Here is a 19,182-nt window from a genome sequence, read left to right on the forward strand (position 1 = left end):
AGAAGCTTTATCCACTTGGCCCCTACTTCCTTCCTCTCAGCCTTTCCTGTGTACAGAGTTCACCCCTTACACAGTAACCCTTCCCAGAGCTGAACAGTGATGTTGTTAGGCCCATGATTGCCTTGAACCGATAGCCAGGAGATTTAGACATTGACGTCTGCAGAAGAACCATCATTGGCCATATTTGATGATATTTCCTGCCTCGGTGGCTTTAGGCTATCAAGCTTCCATTTGGTATTATCTGTGTAGCAAAGTACACAGCTAAGTCTGGTACCACAGATTTGACAGTGTTCAACTTTGCAAAAGCAGAACACCCCAAAGGCTGTTCTTTTGACTTATTCTGTGCCTCCATTGTTGTAACCAGAGAGTCACAGTAGTGGGAGCATTTCATGGGAACTAGAAAATCCTTGCTCCCCACATGTGAGTGTTCCACAAGTCACTTTGAGGCAAGTTGCCTAGTTAAAGAACTTTCAGTTTAGAGTTTTGTTCCATGTCTCTGAAATAGTTTTAGTGGTATTATTAGTTATGTGAGTAGAAAATGTGTAAAGGAAATGCCTTTGACAGGGTTGTGATTTAATTGTGTTTTCCTTACAGATGTAATTATATTGATTAAATCAGATAGTGTCCATCTGTATTGTAATCCTGTAAACTATCGCTATCTCATACCCTATGTGGCACATTGGAGAAATCTGCATTTCCACTGCATGACCGAAAATGAGGTAAGGAGAAAAGATAGAATAGGCACTTAGAGACACTAAGGGTACTCTTTCAGGAAAGTATAGATCTGGAACAGGAGGCCCCTTAAAAAAATCAAATTGCAGGATATCATTACACAAAAAAAGTTGTTCTCGTGGAACTTTTTATAATTCGTTATGAGGCTACTTTATAGATGAATTGTATGCTTGATAGACAAAGGGACTCTTCAAATTGGGACCTAGTCATAGGCTTGTCACCCTAGCTTCCTGTCCTGCTTATCACCAGCCTGCACCCATTCTCTTAGGGGGACTAGTGCCATGGATTGCCTCAGGAGAGTTTGATAAGCTTTTTTTTTTTTTTTAAAGATTTTATTTATTTATTCTGAGAATACACAGAGAGAAGAGAGAGAGAGAGAGGCAGAAACAAAGGCAGAGGGAGAAGCAGGCTCAATGCAGGGAGCCCGACGTGGGACTCGATCCCGGGTCTGCAGGATCACGCCCTGGGCTGTAGGCGGCGCTAAACCGCTGAGCCACCGGGGCTGCCCTTGATAAGCTTTTGTAACAGTTCTGTGTTTGGATTTTTTTGGTATTTGTTTCCTTTTGAGCTCTTTGGAAGAATTTGGCTGGCAATTGGAACTTGAGATTTAGGATTTCATGGAAATGGTGACCTAATATGGGTCAAAAACCTTTACTTCTTTTTTTTAAGTTAAAGATATTTATTATAAATCCTAAGCAATCACTAAAATAACACAACAGACTTATAATCTAACAAAAAAATAAAAATCATAAAAGATACTGATGTACAGTTGACCCTTGAACAACTTGGGAAGAACCCTTCTTTCCATATGAGCTTTTGGGGAATTTTTGAAGCAAGTTTTCTGTCTTGCATATAGGTATCTGATCCATTTTGAGTGATTTTTATGCATGGTGTTAAGACAAAGGAATGACAAGTGTTTCTGACCAGCAAACACAAAAATTTGGCTTTGGAAACACCCTCTTAGGTGCTGTCCTCTATAAAAGTCATTTGAGAGAACTCTGATAAAATACCAAGAAAGTAGGGGGTTTTGCATGATATCTCCTCAGAGCCTGTTTTCCTCTCAATTTCCTTCTTCAGTATGAAGATGAGGAAGCTGCAGAAGAATTTAAAATTGCCAGCTTTGTGGACATGGTTCGAGACTGTAGTAGAATTGGCATTCCTTACAGCTCCCAAGGTAAGTATCTGACAGCAAGCTGTATCAGAACCTTGCTTAGATGTGTGAATCCAGTGTTTCTACTTCTCCTTCCATTGGAAGCATTCAGCTGGGAAATGCATTGATCTATTTTCACTAAAGGCAGAGAATCAAGCAGAATGAAATTTGGGGATTTTTCTGTGCAAGCTGGTACTCATAACTGAAATTTCTATAACAACACAGCAGGCCATCTAGTCAGATACAAGAACTATAAGGGATTTATCATAGTTGCCATCTAGCTGTGCCACTTAACTATAGTAGAGTATAGCTGTGGAGCCTGTTGTTAATAAGAAATAGTAATTCCGGTAGCTATTAAAAATATGCTTACAGTAAGGCTCGAAAATGATGTGTAAAAATAAAGGAAAAAATCAACAAGTTTAGTGGTGCTTATATCTTACTTAAAAAAAAAACTTTATGCAATGGAGCTATTGCTCTAAGAAAGGAAAATTTTTGATTGGGTACTTTTCCCTTGAGGAAGTTGATTGGCTATGTTTCTTAAGGGGGAAGAGCCAAGTTTGGGTCTGTTATTAATTATATCCACTAAGTGATGCAAATCAGATGTAATAGACCACTATTTATTTACTAACTTACTTACTTAGGAAGCCAGAATGTGAATATATACTATAGAGAAATCTGCATTTATGTAACTTGTTATGGTTTGAATTTTCTTTGGCTTTCATTTTATATTTCTAGTTTTAATATCTAACCACTTTATCTGTTTTATTTTGCTAAATATGGCTGTTGGTGAACTTGTAAGATATGATGCCTGTCTAACCACATTAGATCAGGTGTAGACTGTTATATCCAGGATGGTATTTGATACATGTTGTTTTATTTGATTCCTGTAGGTCATTTGCAGATATTTGATATGTTTGTAGTAGAGAAATGGCCAATTGTACAAGCCTTTGCACTTGAGGGCATTGGAGGGGATGGATTTTTTACCATGAAATATGAGGTATGTATGAAAAGCAGTATGCCTGACTTTTGTCTGCCATTTGCTGTCTTTATGACAGGCCCCTACAGTGTGAGTGTGATCATTATAACACTCTGAAAAGCTAGCAGTGGTCTCTCAAGAGTATGGAGCAAGTTAAAGAACCTGAAATGGAAAATAGATGCTATGCAAAGCTAGTCCTAAAACTAAACTCCTGTGTCCTTTCTTTTAGGAGTTTCTCTCTGTCCTCTTTTCTCTCTTTTCCCCATTCCGAATCCACTGTTTTTCTGTGTACTTCTGTAGCACTGTAGGCTGATTCCTCTTGCAGCTTTTTTTGTCCTGTTTTTTTTTTTTTTTTTTTTTTAAGATTTTATTTATTTATTCATGAGAGACACAGAGGCAGAGATCAGGCAGAGGGAGAAGCAGGCTCCCTGTGGGGAGCCTGATGTGGGACTTCATTCCAGCACTCCAGGATCATGCTCTGAGCTGAAGGCAGGTGCTCAACCACTGAGCCATCCAGGTGTCCCTTTTTTTGTCCTATATAACACATTTTCACACACCCCTGCTCATGTACCCACCACTCTTGGCCTCTGGATTGGAAGCTCCTTGAGAACAAAAACAGTTTTTTCATTGTTGTTCGTATCTCAGAAATTCATATAATTGAAGAACTGTTCAAGAGCAATGAAAAGGACAGTGCAGAATTTTGGATAAGTACAGCATACTAGAGGAATAAAAAGGTTATCTTTTGGGCAGCCCGATGGCTCAGCGGTTTAGTGCCACCTTCGGCCCAGGGCGAGACCCAGGATCAAGTCCCGTGTCAGGCTCCCTGAATGGGGCCTGCTTCTCCCTCTCTATGTCTCTCATAAATAAATAAAATCTTTAAAAAAAAAAAAAGGGTTATCTTTTGTGTCAAGAACTGTGTCTTATTTCAGGCAGCCTGGGTGGCTCAGCAGTTTAGCGTTGTCTTCAGCCCAGAGCCTGATCCTGGAGACCCAGGATCGAGTCCCATGTCAGGCTCCCTGCATAGAGCCTGCGTCTCCCTCTGCCTGTGTCTCTGCCTCTCTCTGTGTGTGTCTCATGAATAAATAAATAAAATCTTAAAAAAAAAAAAAAAAGAACTGTATCTTATTTCACTAATCCTTCCATCTAGGAGATGACACATAGATCTTTGTTAACTGAATTAATGATTGAGTCTAGGAGGAGGCCACCCAGAGTGCATATTAAGGAGGATGGCCTCATAGGTTAGCCTCATCACTATAGGTGTCTCCCAGTGAGATGACCTGCCCCCAGCAAGAAAACAAGAAGTGAGCATTGACATGCTCAAAATGGGGACATACTATTAGGCATAAAGTAGGTGGAACCTTTGGAGGCATGACCCAGGGCTAATTACTACCCTTCCTTCCAAGAAGCAGCATTGTCCCTATCAGTTGAGTGAATTCTTGTCTGATTTCCACATTACAGGATTTCCACATCTATAATGTGGAAAGAACATAGGATGTAGGGTTGAAGAGAAGTACACCAGTTGGACTCTACTTTTCTTGCTCCAAACTATAGTATTCTCACATTGACTATAAGTAGCAGAACTTCAGCAAAGCTATGGGAGCTGCCTCTGCTAGGAAGTAAAGCTCTCTTATTTATTTGTTTATTTAATTTTATTTTTTGAGATGTATTTATTTATTTGAGAGAGAGAGAGCAAGCAAGCACGAGTGGGAGGAGGGGCAATGGGAGAGGGAAGGAAGTAGACTCCCTGCTAAGCATGGAGCCTGCCACCATTTGCTCTCACTACCATGAGATCACAACCTGAGCCAAAATCAAGAGTCAGCCAACTGAGCCACCCAGGCCCCTCTATGCTCTTTAATTTAGAAGAGTAGGGACATGAGGTGGCTAGGTGGCTCAGTTAAATGTCCGATTGTTGATCACAGGTCAGGTCTTGATCTCAGGGTCTTGAGTTCAAGCCTTGCATTGGGCTCTACACTGGATTCTTTTTTTTTTTTTTTTAAGAATTTATTTATTTATTCATAGAGAGCAGAGAGAGAGAGAGAGGCAGAGACACAGGCAGAGGGAGAAGCAGGCTCCATGCAGAGAGCCTGACGTGGGACTCGATCCCGGGACTCCAGGATCATGCCCTGGGCTGCAGGCGGCGCTAAACCGCTGCGCCACCGGGGCTGCCCTTTACACTGGATTCTATGCTGGGTGTGGGGCCTACTTATAAAAAAAAAAAAAGTAGTACACTAGGAGGCTGCAGGGTTAATGCAAACCAAATGGGGCAGGCCTTCTGGCTCCTGCCTTAAGGTGCATTGCACTATATAGACATACCCAAAAGGAGCAAAATGCCCTTCCTTTCTTTAAGTAGGTTCCATGGCCAGCATGGGCCTTGAACTCATGACCCTGTGGTCAAGAATCTCACGCTCTGCGTAGACTGAGCTAGCCAGGCACCCCAGTAAAATCCTCTTCCAAAAAAAATTTAAAAGATAATGCAGGGGATCCCTGGGTGGCTTAGCGGTTTAGCGCTTGCCTTTGGCCCAGGGCGTGATCCTAGAGTTCTGGGATCGAGTTCCGCGTCGGGCTCCCGGCATGGAGCCTGCTTCTCCCTCTGCTTGTGTCTCTGCCTCTCTCTCTCTCTCTATGTCATAAATAAATAAATAAATAAATAAATAAATAAATAAATAAATAAATAAATAAATATTAAAAATAAAAAAGATAATAGATAATGCAGATCTTTCCTGTAGGGTGGTGTTTTAATGGGGTAGAATGGACAGTGAGGAGGAAACTGCACAGGTCATATAGTGAGGCTATTATAAGTCTTCTCTCAAGATCACTTTCTCTAGATCCTGCCTTTCTTTGTAGCTGCTAATTGTCATTCTCTCAAATACTTTCCTTTTGTTTTTCTCTCATTCTCCCCTACCTTGGTTCCCTTCCTTACCAGCCTATAGGATATGGAGCAGTATTCCACTCTGGATCACACACCTAAGGCCTGATAACTGCCTGTGTCAGAAAGACTCTGGAGCCTTAATGAAGGCCAAGAGGAGAACTACAGACACTTAAAGCTTAATTTTTAAAAATTCTTTTAAGAATTTTAAAGAAGTCATTAACCCAGAGGATGTTTTGTCCCAGATGTACTGAACTGCATGCCAGCATGAGAAAGGAAGCCATATCCACATAAGATTTACTTGGCATTTAGGCTGGGCCAAACTGAATTATAAGTATAGAGAACTCTTCCTGGAAACAGCACAGGGAAGTTCCTCTGATAGGGCTTTCCCTGCCTCCAGCTTCCTCTTATTCAACTCTCCAGCTGCTGATACTGTGACCTAGTAATGGAAATTTGTATCAACCAGCTCTCCAGGGAGAGAATTCTAATAGGAAACTTCTGAATAATGAGAGTAACTATAGAGCAGACATTCGTTTACCCTTTTATGGACAAACAGAAGATCTTCATATTGAAAAGTAGAGTAAAACTTATGAAAAGATTCAACAAAATACAAGCAAGAAACCATAGCATATTAGATGCAGAGATAGGTCAGCATGCTTTTTAAAAAGATTTTCTCCAGGAACTGGAATTAAAAAAGGAGAAAAATACCTCTTTTGTACCTTTTAAGAATGGAGTTTGTAAAAAGAGAAATGAGATACAGTAGGTAGAGCACACAGAAAAAGGGAGAAGGATGACATAGGAACTATTATAAGTCTCAGAATTACTAGTAAAATCAAAGTTTGCATTTAAAATTAGAAATTAGATTCAGCACTGTCAAAAAATCAAATCCAGGGACACCTGGGTGACTCAGTGGTTGAGTACCTGCCTTCGGCCCAGGGCGTGATTCTGGGAGTCCCGGAATGGAGTCCCACATGGGCTCCCTGTGTGGAGCCTGCTTCTCCTGCTGCTTATGTCTTTGCCTTTCTCTGTGTGTGTCTTTCATGAATTAATAAATAAAGTCTTTAAAAAAAAAAAATCTGTTGATGCTTAAAAAGCTGTTCCAGAATACAAAGAGGCCAAATATATTCATTCAGTCTTTTGGAATTTAGAATATAAGGGAGTAGGGCTCCTGAATAACTGCCTTCTCCCTATCTGCTCTCCCTAAAACACTTTCTAGTAGTTGACAAACTCTGCTGAGAGCATAAAGCTTCCAGTTAGCCTTTCCATTTGGAAGTAAACCCAGGCAACCAAAGATCACCAGACATTTGATTATATACCTATAACTTGGGGGCACCTGGGTGTCTCAGTCAGTTGAGTGTCTGCCTTCTGCTTGGGTCATGATCCCAGGGTCCTGGGATTGAGCCCTGGAGACCCGGGATCAAGTCCCTCCTGCTTGGTGGGGAGTCTGCTTGTCCCTCTCCCATTCTCCTTGCTTGTGCTTCCCTCTATTGGTCAAATAAATAAATAAATAAATAAGTAATCTAAACATATATAAATAAATAAATACCTATAACTTAAAAGGAAAAGAACAAGATTTAAAAAAAAGAAGAAAAAAAAGACCAACTGAATAAGACCCAAAGGTAATTAAAATAGAGCAAAATTTAAGACATAAAACTCTCATTAGTATATCCAGACAAGATTTGGTGACCATAGAACAAGTGTTATGTTGTAAAAGATTAATATAAAGAAAAATAAGAGCTCTGGGAAATTATGATTGATAAAAATTAATAGAGGGGCGAGGAGGTAAAGTTAGGAAATTCTCTAAAAATGTAAAATTAAAAATTGAAGGAGATAGAAAATAGGAATAAAAAGTTAGAAGACATAGAGAACCAATCCAAGAAGCTTCATATCCAACAAATAATAGTTGCAGAAAGATAGAGCAGAGCTATCAGAAAGAAATTTTTAAAAAAGAATAAACATTTTCAGTGATAAAGAATTAAAAATTTTAAATTAAATGACTGAACAAATATAAATGGGAAGGAAAAAGCCTTAAGCCTGCCTGTGCCTTTTTTGAACACTAAGGATAAAAGAAAATCACAAAAAGCTGCCAGAAAGAGAAAAGTAAGTCACTTACATAAGACAATAGGAACCAGATTTCTCTTGTTCCCAAGAGAGAACTCAACCTAACCAAAAGAACAAACAAAAAACAAAATATGTGAAGCAATGGTTTTCAAGACACTAGACATCAAACAATGAAAAATAGTTATTCCTTGAGAGAGAGAAATAGACAAGGTCAGCTCTATGATTGTACTAGCTTACTACTTTAAGAAAATTTCCAGGCCTATGACACAGGGAGGGTGTACCCAGTGTATTTCCTAAGTTGAGAAGATGCAGTGGAGAGTCAGGTGAGAGTAAGGCAACTAGAGTACTAAAAAGAAAAGTGCCCAGAGAGAGAACTCCAAAGATCTGCCAAGATTCCCCCACCCTGTACCCATCCCAAGTATTCAACAGAGTATTAATGCTGATTCATGTGTCAGGTTAACTACCCAGGGCAGTTAAAAAAATCTGATGAAAAGTAATCAAGAAGAATGCCTGATGCATGTTCAGGGCTAGGAACAGTACCTGTTCCCACCAGTTGGACTGGAAAAACACACAGTTCAAAGGGCACTGAGTAGAGTCCTCAGAATGGTATTCAAAAGATGTACCAAGGGCAGTCCCAGTGGCACAGCAGTTTAGCGCCGCCTGCAGCCCAGGGCGTGATCCTGGAGACCCGGGATCAAGTCCCACGTCAGGCTCTCTGCATGGAGCTTGTTTCTCCCTCTGCCTGTGTGTGTGTCTGCGCCTCTCTGTCTCGGTGTCTCTATGAATAAATAAATAAAAATCTTAAAAAAAAAAAAAAAAAGATGTACCAAAGTTTCTGTAAAGATAGCTTCCTTGAATGGGACAGCATCTTAATATGTATTGGTTCTAATATAATTGACAAAAATTTGATTTATTATTCTAATCACTGAGTTTTCACCAAGATAGTCATTTATGATAGTTCTGATTGTCTTAATGATATTGACTCTTTTATTTCAATGTTTTTGCCCTTATGTTGCAGTTGCAGGATGTGAGTTTGAGTCTATGGAATGTCTACAGCAAGATGGATCCTATGTCTCTGGAGAATTTGCTTTCAGAAGTAAGGAGCCAAATTGTATTTAACTTCTAAATATTAGAGCCACTTCAGTTACCCACTAACAGTATTTAACTTGAAAATGCAAGATATATTTTTGTTTGTACAGTTTCTTCCCTGATTGTTATCTCAAACTACTTGGGGATACAAGGGGACCTGGAAAAGTGATATTGCCTCTTTTGCTCTGAGGAAATCTCACCTGAGGCGAGACCAAGGCTGCCTACCAGGGTTTACATTTCCAGTTAAAGACATTCTTTCAGTTGGGGTGGACTTCAGAAAAACAAGACAGAGGGTATCTTTTTGTACACTTTCCCTGAAACAAAAAGATGAAAAAGATGGGGTTTGGCTTAAAAGAATCAAGAATTAGAGCAGAGGTTGGCAAACATAGGCTTTGTGTGCTTCCATCCTGTTAGAACTATGTTTGAGCTACTAGCAGTGTCATTGTAGCCTGAGAGCAACCATGGACAATGCTTAAATGAATGGGTGTGTCTCTGTTCCAAGGAAACTTTATTTGCAAAAATATGTGACCTAAAAAAAAAATATATGTGGCCTGCCCACAAGCCATAACTTGCTGACTCCTGAATTAGAGGGTCGGGCATTAATGTCTGGACTTGGAAGAAAACATGAAGTTGGGTGGAGCAATTTGCAGTGAGGAGCAATAGATAAAGCTGAGGCTATAGGAACAGGTGCTGTGATTAGGCAGCTCATTGGTGTCTCTCAGTGGCTATGGCTAGACATGCATGGAAAAATAACAGTGTGTAGCCTTTTAATTAAATTATTATATTAAAGGATGCTTGGGTGGCTCAGGAGTTGAGTAGGTCTGCCTTTGGCTCAGGGCGTGATCCTGGAATCCCGGGATCAAGTCCCACATCGGGCTCCCTGCATAGAGCCTGCTTCTTCCTCTGCCTATGTCTCTGCCCCTCCCTCTCTCTCTCTTTCTCTCTCTCTCTCTCATGAATAAATAAAATCTTTAAAAAAAATTTAGTTCTATTAAAACCTAACAAAAGTAACAAAAATAACAACTATAGCCCAGTCTCACTTGTCAGTGTTAATGCCTGTATTTTAAGTAAAATATTAGCAAGTAGAATCCAGTATCATGTTAGAATATTCTCTGATGAAGTACAGCTTAATAAGGGTGTACTATTTAATTTAGTATCAAAAAATCTATTAATGTAAATCACTATACCAATTTTTCTCCTTAGAACCATTTGTGATGACTCTATAGATGCCTAAAAGGCATTTGATAAAATTGAATATCCATTCTGTTTAAACATTTTTTTAAAAGATTTTATTTATTCAGGAGAGACACAGAGAGAGAGACAGAGACATAGGCAGAGGAAGAAGGAGGCTCACTGTGGGGAGCCTGATGTGGGACTCCATCCCAGGACCCTAGGATCACAACCTGAGCCAAAGGCAGATGGTCAACCACTGAGCCACCCAGACGCCCCTCTGTTTAAACATTTCTAATTAAATAGGAATATAAAAGAATAATAAAACTGAACTTTTTGTACTTGGAAAAGACCTAATCATCATCATCATTAATCCATGGTTAGCCTAATTATGGAAAAAAGTGAAAATGTAAAAATTTATAAGAATGCAAAAATATGATAAAATTTAACCACAAAGAAAGAAGAAAAGTAGTTTAGGAGTTTCTAGAAGTGTCTGAGACCCATACCCCACTCGCATGCAGTGCTCTGAATGTGAGGATGCTATAGGTCACACATGGAGGCTAAACACAGAACTGTATTTTTTTTAATAAATTTATTTTTTATTGGTGTTCAATTTACCAACATACAGAATAACACCCAGTGCTCATCCCGTCAAGTGCCCCCCTCAGTGCCCGTCACCCATTCACCGCCACCACCCCCTCCTCCCCTTCCACCACCCCTAGTTCATTTCCCAGAGTTAGGAGTCTTTATGTTCTGTCTCCCTTTCTGATATTTCCCACACATTTCTTTTCCCTTCCCTTATATTCCCTTTCACTATTATTTATATTCCCCAAATGAATGAGAACATATACTGTTTGTCCTTCTCTGATTGACTTACTTCACTCAGCATAATACCCTCCAGTTCCATCCACATTGAAGCAAATGGTGGGTATTTGTCATTTCTAATGGCTGAGTAATATTCCATTGTATACATAAACCACATCTTTATCCATTCATCTTTCGATGGACACCGAGGCTCCTTCCACAGTTTGGCTATTGTGGCCATTGCTGCTATAAACATCGGGGTGCAGGTGTCCTGGCGTTTCATTGCATCTGTATCTTTGGGGTAAATCCTCAACAGTGCAATTGCTGGGTCATAGGGCAGGTCTATTTTTAACTGTTTGAGGAACCTCCACACAGTTTTCCAGAGTGGCTGCACCAGTTCACATTCCCACCAACAGTGTAAGAGGGTTCCCTTTTCTCCACATCCTCTCCGACAATTGTGGTTTCCTGCCTTGTTAATTTTCCCTATTCTCACTGGTGTGAGGTAGTATCTCATTATGGTTTTGATTTGTATTTCCCTGATGGCAAGTGATGCAGAGCATTTTCTCATGTGCATGTTGGCCATGTCTGTGTCTTCCTCTGTGAGATTTCTCTTCATGTCTTTTGCCCATTTCACGATTGGATTGTTTGTTTCTTTGGTTTTGAGTTTAATAAGTTCTTTATAGATCTTGGAAAGTAGCCCTTTATCTGATACGTCATTTGCAAATATCTTCTCCCATTCTGTAGGTTGTCTTTTAGTTTTGTTGACTGTATCCTTTGCTGTGCAAAAGCTTCTTATCTTGATGAAGTCCCAGTAGTTCATTTTTGCTTTTATTTCTTTTGCCTTTGTGGATGTATCTTGCAAGAAGTTACTGTGGCTGAGTTCAAAAAGGGTGTTGCCTGTGTTCTCCTCTAGGATTTTGATGGAGTCTTGTCTCACATTTAGATCTTTCATCCATTTTGAGTTTATCTTTGTGTATGGTGAAAGAGAGTGGTGAGACTGAAGAAAGAGAAATTAAGGAGTCAATCCCATTTACAATTGCACCCAAAAGCATAAGATACCTAGGAATAAACCTAACCAAAGAGGTAAAGGATCTATACCCTAGGGCAGCCCCGGTGGCACAGCGGTTTAGCGCCGCCTGCAGCCCAGGACATGATCCTGGAGACCCTGGAGCGAGTCCCACGTCAGGCTCTCTGCGTGGAACCTGCTTCTCCCTCTGCCTGTATCTCTGCCTCTCTCTCTGTGTGTCTCTATGAATAAATAAATAAAATCTTTTTAAAAAAAAAAGGATCTATACCCTAAAAACTATAGAACACTTCTGAAAGAAATTGAGGAAGACACAAAGAGATGGAAAAATATTCCATGCTCATGGATTGGCAGAATTAATATTGTGAAAATGTCAATGTTACCCAGGGCAATTTACACGTTTAATGCAATCCCTATCAAAATACCATGGACTTTCTTCAGAGAGTTAGAACAAATTATTTTAAGATTTGTGTGGAATCAGAAAAGACCCCGAATAGCCAGGGGAATTTTAAAAAAGAAAACCATATCTGGGGGCATCACAATGCCAGATTTCAGGTTGTACTACAAAGCTGTGGTCATCAAGACAGTGTGGTACTGGCACAAAAACAGACACATAGATCAATGGAACAGAATAGAGAACCCAGAAATGGACCCTCAACTTTATGGTCAACTAATATTTGATAAAGGAGGAAAGACTATCCATTGGAAGAAAGACAGTCTCTTCAATAAATGGTGCTGGGAAAATTGGACATCCACATGCAGAAGAATGAAACTAGACCACTCTCTTTCACCATACAGAACTGTATTTTTTAGAACATTGGAAGCATTTCTGGATTCAGTTGAAAGGGACCATTCAGAAAGACACTTTTTTTTTTTAATTTTTTTTTTATTATTTATTTATGATAGGCACACAGTGAGAGAGAGAGGCAGAGACACAGGCAGAGGGAGAAGCAGGCTCCATGCACCGGGAGCCCGACATGGGATTCGATCCCGGGTCTCCAGGATCGCGCCCTGGGCCAAAGGCAGGCGCCAAACTGCTGCGCCACCCAGGGATCCCCAGAAAGACACTTTTAATTGCACCTGAACCAATAGTGACATCTTATAGCTGAAGAAGCAATGGTGGTAATCACCATGGGCTATAGGCCAGACCCTTCCCTGGTTTTTCTGACTTCCCATGAGCAAAGTCTGCTGAAGTTCAGACCCTACCCCCAAAATTCAATTTAATGATCAACAGATGTACAAATGCAGTAAGACCCAGACCCAGATCAGTTACACATCAAAATTACTTAGATTCCTACTTTAATAGCCTGATAAAAGAAAGGGTAAACTTTTCTAGAGGTATTATGTACTTCAGTTTCTCAGTAAAAACTTTTATAACAAAATGTCTAGTATATGATAAGAAAAATAAGATACTAAGCAAGAAAATTTCATTATCAACAAACAGTCCATTCAACAGTCAAGGGGCACCTTGCTGGCTTAGTTGGTAGAGCATGCAGCTCTTGATCTCAGTGTTGTGAGTTCAAGCCCCACATTGGGTGTAGAGATTACTCAAAAATGAAGTCTTGGAACACCTGGGTGGTTCAGTGGTTAACCATCTGCCTTCACCTTGGGCGTGATCCTGGGCCTGGGGATTGAGTCTGACATCAGGCTCCCCACAGGGAGTCTGCTTCTCCTCTATCTGTGTCTCTGCCTCTCTCTCTGTATCTTTCGTGAATAAATAAATGAAATCTTTAAAAAAAATTAAGTCTTAAGAAAACGGTCAAGAGAAATACAAACAGTAAAATTAACTAATGAAGAGTTTTAAATAACTAATAAAAATGCTAAAGAATTTCAGCAGAGGGGCACCTGGGTGGCCCAGTCGGTTAAGCGTCTGACTTCTGCTCAGCTCATGATCCCTCATCAGGCTCCCTGCTCAGCAGGGAGTCTGCTTCTCCCTCTCCCTTTGCCTGCTGGTCCCCCCTGCTTGTGCTCTCTCTGTGAAATAAATAAAATCTAATAACAATTTCAGCAGAGACTGAAAACTATAAAAAGAAATAAATGGAGATGTTAGAAATGAAAAATACTGTGTCTAAAATAAAAAGAATATATTAGATTGTCTTAACAGCAGGCTAGATACAAATGAAGAAAAGTTCTGTGAACTTGAAGATCAGAGGGTTTCTAAACTGAAGGGCCAGGAGAAAAAGATCAAGGGGAGTAAAACAACATCTTGTATCTGCCAAACAATGTCAGATGACCTGATATAATATAGTTGAAGTCCCAGTAGAAAGAAAATGCTGCAGGAAATCTGAATTGTAATGTCTAAGAACTTTCCAAGTTGATGAAATCAAATCAATCCACAAATCCATGAAGCTCATTGAATCTTACATGGGATACAAATTACTATAAACGTGTAAAAATGACCATAAACTTGTGCAGGGATCTCTTGTGGTAAATCAACAAATGTCCTTCACAAAATTTGAATCCAACAACCAAAAGTATTTAGAATGCAATTCTAGTCTTTATTTGTATCTCTAGAAAAATTATGGAAAAGGGAGCAATTCATATCTATATTGCTTTTTGCTTTTTAAAAATCTGCCTTATTTTCTTCTCCCTTCTCTCAGCTGTCTCAGAGCCTACAGACTTCTCTAAAACCATCTTTTCTGTCCACCAGCCATATACTTTTTCTGCTTTCTTCTATTTCCTCTTTGCCAAGACTTGTAATCTTAAACCAGAATTGACATCTAGGCTTTAATTCCCACTGGCCAATCACCTGCTGCTCTTTGATGGCCAGAGACCCTACAGTTCCATGCTTCCTGGTCAGATCCCACAGAGGGAGAGTGCAGACTCCTCTGAGATGTTTATTTTTTCTTTTATTGATTATTTTTTCCATGAGATATTCCTTATAGATGAACTGCATTAGTACTCACAGATACACAAAATTACAAGGAGGTGCTACTTTTTCATCTACTAAAATGCTAGAAATTTGTTAAAGGGGGAGACTAGAGTTGCCAGTGGCCAAAGAGTAAGAGTAAAGCCTTCAGTGAGCATTTGGTATCCCTATCCAGCAATTTCTTTTTTTTTTTTAATATTAAAAAAAAATTATTCATCAGAGACACAGAGAGAGGCAGAGACATAGAGGGAGAAGCAGGCTCCTCGCAGGGAGTCCAATGCGAGACTTGATCCCCAGACCCCCAGGATCACACTCTGAGCCAAAGGCTCAGCTGCTGAGCCACCCAGGCAACGTCCTGTCCAGCAATTTTAACCTAGTAATTTATCTCAAGAAAATAATTAAAGATGCCAGTGAAGGATAAGGATGTTCAGTGAAGCATTATTTACAAAAACTGTTAATAAAAAGTGAAGACAGGGATCCCTGGGTGGCGCAGCGGCTTAGCGCCTGTCTTTGGCCCAGGGCGCGATCCTGGAGACCCGGGATCAAATCCCACATCGGGCTCCCAGTGCATGGAGCCTGCTCCTCCCTCTGCCTGTGTCTCTGCCTCTCTCTCTCTCTCTTTCTGTATGTGACTATCATAAATAAATAAAAATTTAAAAAATTAATAAAAACTGAAGACAAAATAAATGTTCAACAATAGGAATTTGATTAAGTAAATCTATTCAGTGGCCCATTATACTGTCATTTAAAATCATGTTTGGGGGCACCTGGGTGGCTTAGTTGGTTTAATGTCTGGCTTTGGCTCAAGTCATGGTCCTGGAGTCCCAGGATTAAGCCCCACATTGGGCTCCCTACTCAGTGGCAAGTCTTCTTCTCCCAACTCATGCTTGCTCTCTCGCTCTCTCTCAAATACATAAATAAAATCTTTAAAAATAAATAAAATCATGTTTTAGAATTGGATTTGATATAGAAGTTCAAAATGTGTGGCAAAAGTAAATGGTACTATTTCCATCTTTGTAAAATAATTTGTGTCTGTGACTATCATAAATAAATAAAAATTTAAAAAATTAAAAAAAATAATAATTTGTGTCTGTGTCTTAGAAACGCCAGGTAGTAGTCTTATCATATTATTTTATTTTCATTTTCTCATTTTTATTGTATTATATAATTCTTTAAAATACTTTTAAATATTGAAATTGAGTATTTTTCCCCTTATTAGTCAGTATAGTGCCTTTGGGGGTTTTTGCTTGCTTGTTTGTTTGTTTATTTAATTGAGGGGGGGCATGAATGGAGGTGGGGGGCAGAGGGAGAGGGAGAGAATCTTGAACAGGCTTCACGCTAAGCGTGGAGCCTGACACAGAGCTCAAACTCACAACCCTGAAATCACGACCTGAGCCAAAATCAGTAGTCAGATGCTCAACCAACTGGGCCACCAAGGACCCCCTGCTTGTTGTTTTGTTTGTTTGTTTTTAAAGATTTTATTTATTTATTCATGAGAGAGACACAGAAAGAGAGAGAGGCAGAGACACAGGCCGAGGGAGAAGCAGGCTCCATGCAGGAAGCCCGACGTGGGACTCCATCCCAGGTCTCCAGGATCACACCCTGGGCCAAAGGCGGCACTAAACCACTGAGACCCGGGCTAGCCTGCTTGTTGGTTTATTAAACAAATAGTCCTTGATCCCTGCTATTTCTTGGATATTGCTTATGCTAAAGTTGCAGAAATAGGTAGACCTGCCCCCCACTTATACTGTTTAATGGGCTATTAGACCAATAATAGCAGTACAGTTTAGTAACTGCAGTGGAACATAGAAGACAAGGAAAATAACTCTTCCTGGAATTGCTCAAGATTGCTTTTCAAAGGAGTCATGTGTGGTGATCAGAGGTTTTCCAGACAGAGGAGGAGGTGGTATGAGCATTGTAACTACAGAGAAGGAACATATGTGAAAGCCCCAGAAATACACAGAACGCCCCCAGAATCCTCTCCTTTTGAACATTGAGAGGAACTGTTCAAATGTGGCTGCTTTCCCTTGCCTAGTCCTTAAGCCAGATCCACTTGCCAGTGATGCCATGGATATGGACTTTGAGCCACCAGAGAGCAGGATGCCAGCCTAGAGCCAAGAGTTCTGTCTAAAGTTCAGTATCCTTCCCTACCAGCCAAGAACCAAGGCACACTGGCATGGGTCTTGGGGTTTACAGACTTCTGCTGCTTATCTGACCTTGATATCTATCTGGGCCTGTCTTCTGGATTTGGCCTCAAAGGGTCTGAGCAGATAAACTTTCCCTTCATCATCAGATGCAACTGACCAGTTCCACCTACATACACAAGTATCTATTTCCACAAGTGCACCATTTGTTTAAGGGAAAAGTTGGAGAATAGTGTGTCTAGTGGAAAAAACACCGCTCTGAGTATCTCTTAACTAGATGTAATTCTGCTTCTGCTGTTCTTTATTATTCCATCCTCAGGCAGGTCACTTTACCTCTTCAGTGCCTTAGTCTCATTTATAAAGTGGGCATAGAGAAATACAAGGATGTTAGGATATTTTAAGACTCTGTGTGTGTGTGTATGTGTATCTAAATGGGGAAATTTCATATATAATGCTAGTTATTTTATTTTTTAAATTTTATTTATTTATTCATGAGAGACAGAGGGCAGAGACAGAGGCAGAGACATAGACAGAGGGAGAAGCAGGCTCCCTGCATGGAGCCCAATGCGGGACTGCATCCCAGGACCCCAGGAGACGACCTGAGCCAAAGACAGACACTCAACCACTGAGCCACTCAGGTGCCCAACTAGTTATTTTTAGTATAAGAATTCATTGCGTCTTTTATTTCACTCATAGCATGGAGCTGAAAGCAGTATTTAATGATTCATTCTACTTTATTCTGTAATTAGTACTGACACATCCAGCTCTCTCAGGGAATTTTTTTGGAACAGAATGCTCCATCTTTTTTTGTGTATTCCCCAAAACACACAGACTGCCTTGGACCCTGGATCAGGGTTACTGATTGGACCCGATAGCAGCAGGTCAGGATCCCAAACTCAGAAGGTCTGGTTAACTGTGCCAAGGCACAGAGGTGGTATGGGAAGGCAGTCTGACCTAGGTAATTATAGATTACCAGTTACAAGTATGCACATATTTGTATGTGTGTGTACACATAACATATATAATACATCTATAAAAATAGAATATTTTCTAAAATGTTAAGTGATTTTTGTTCTATATTTTTTGAGTTTTCTGTAGTGAATATATATTACTTACATGTCTGTTTTTATTTTTTTAAAGATTTTATTTATTCATGAGAGACACACAGAGAGAGGCAGAGACATAGGCAGAGGGAGAAGCAGGCTCCCTGCGGGGAGCCTGGTGCAGGACTCAATCCCAGGATCCTGAGATCACACCCTGAGCTGAAGGCAGATGCTCAACCGCTGAGCCACCCAGGCATCCCCGGAATATGGGATTACAGAATTGGAATACTATCATTTTACAATGCTGAATAAAGGATCTAATGAATTAAAGCTCTAAGGATTGCATATCAATGACTGTTCACAAAATAATCAGTTAAACATATGTACTTTTTTTTAAAAAAAGATTTCATTTATTTATTTGAGAGAGAAAGTGAGCATGAGTGGGGTGAGGGGCAAAGGGAGAAGCAGATGCCTTGCTGAGCAGGGAGCCCAATGCAGGGCTCAATCTCAGGACTCTGAGATCATGACCTGAACCAAGGGCAGATTCTTAACCAACTGAGCCACCCAAGCGCTCCTTTTTTTTTTTTTTTTTTTTTTTTTTTTTAAGACAAACTGTGACAAGATTTTCCTGGATTATCTTATACATTTCCTGTCCCAGATCTGAATCCATCATTTCTCTAGTAAGTTCCGGTTTCTTTGAGTGAGGAATGGTATTTCAGCACAACAGTCTAGGTGCTAGAAATGCTCACTGGTATTGGTTTGGTCATTGTTTCTGGATCTCTTCAGTGGGTACAGTTAGGACATTATCTGTGTTTGTCTCTTCGTATGTATGTATATACATACACATATAGCTGATTTTTTTTTTTTAGATTTTATTTATTCATGAGAGACACAGAGAGAGACAGAGAGGCAGAGACCCAGGCAGAAGGAGAAGCAGGCTCCATGCAGGGAGCCCGACATGGGACTCGATCCCGGGTCTCCAGGATCAGGTCCTGCCTGGGCTGAAGGCGGTGCTAAACTGCAGAGCCACCTGGGCTGCCCCATATAGCTGATTTTTTTTATCCCACATTATATATAAAACATATACAGAAAACAATATCAGAAAAACCTACATGATTACTGAAAATAACTTTAGAGATATGTATACACATACACATCTGTATCTAAATTGTAGATCACCTGGGCAATAAGCAGTGGAACCATTAATAAGAATGTTGTTTAGGGGATCCCTGGGTGGCGCAGCGGTTTAGCGCC

At 40.2% G+C, this 19,182-nt stretch overlaps 1 protein-coding gene across 3 annotated transcripts in view; it reads left to right on the forward strand.

Annotated features, from left to right (window-relative positions):
• Positions 1–19,182, forward strand: part of DNAAF9 (dynein axonemal assembly factor 9) — a 141,420-nt gene that overhangs the window by 28,835 nt on the left and 93,403 nt on the right. For all 3 annotated transcript variants that reach the window (XM_072800236.1, XM_072800237.1, XM_072800239.1), the window contains exons 4-7: positions 595–719; positions 1,810–1,906; positions 2,773–2,879; positions 8,804–8,881. In XM_072800236.1, the coding sequence (XP_072656337.1) occupies positions 595–719; positions 1,810–1,906; positions 2,773–2,879; positions 8,804–8,881 (407 nt within the window). The remainder of the gene's footprint in view (positions 1–594; positions 720–1,809; positions 1,907–2,772; positions 2,880–8,803; positions 8,882–19,182) is intronic.

Source organism: Canis lupus, chromosome 26, assembly GCF_048164855.1.
Source record: "Canis lupus baileyi chromosome 26, mCanLup2.hap1, whole genome shotgun sequence".
Lineage (NCBI taxonomy): Eukaryota > Metazoa > Chordata > Mammalia > Carnivora > Canidae > Canis > Canis lupus.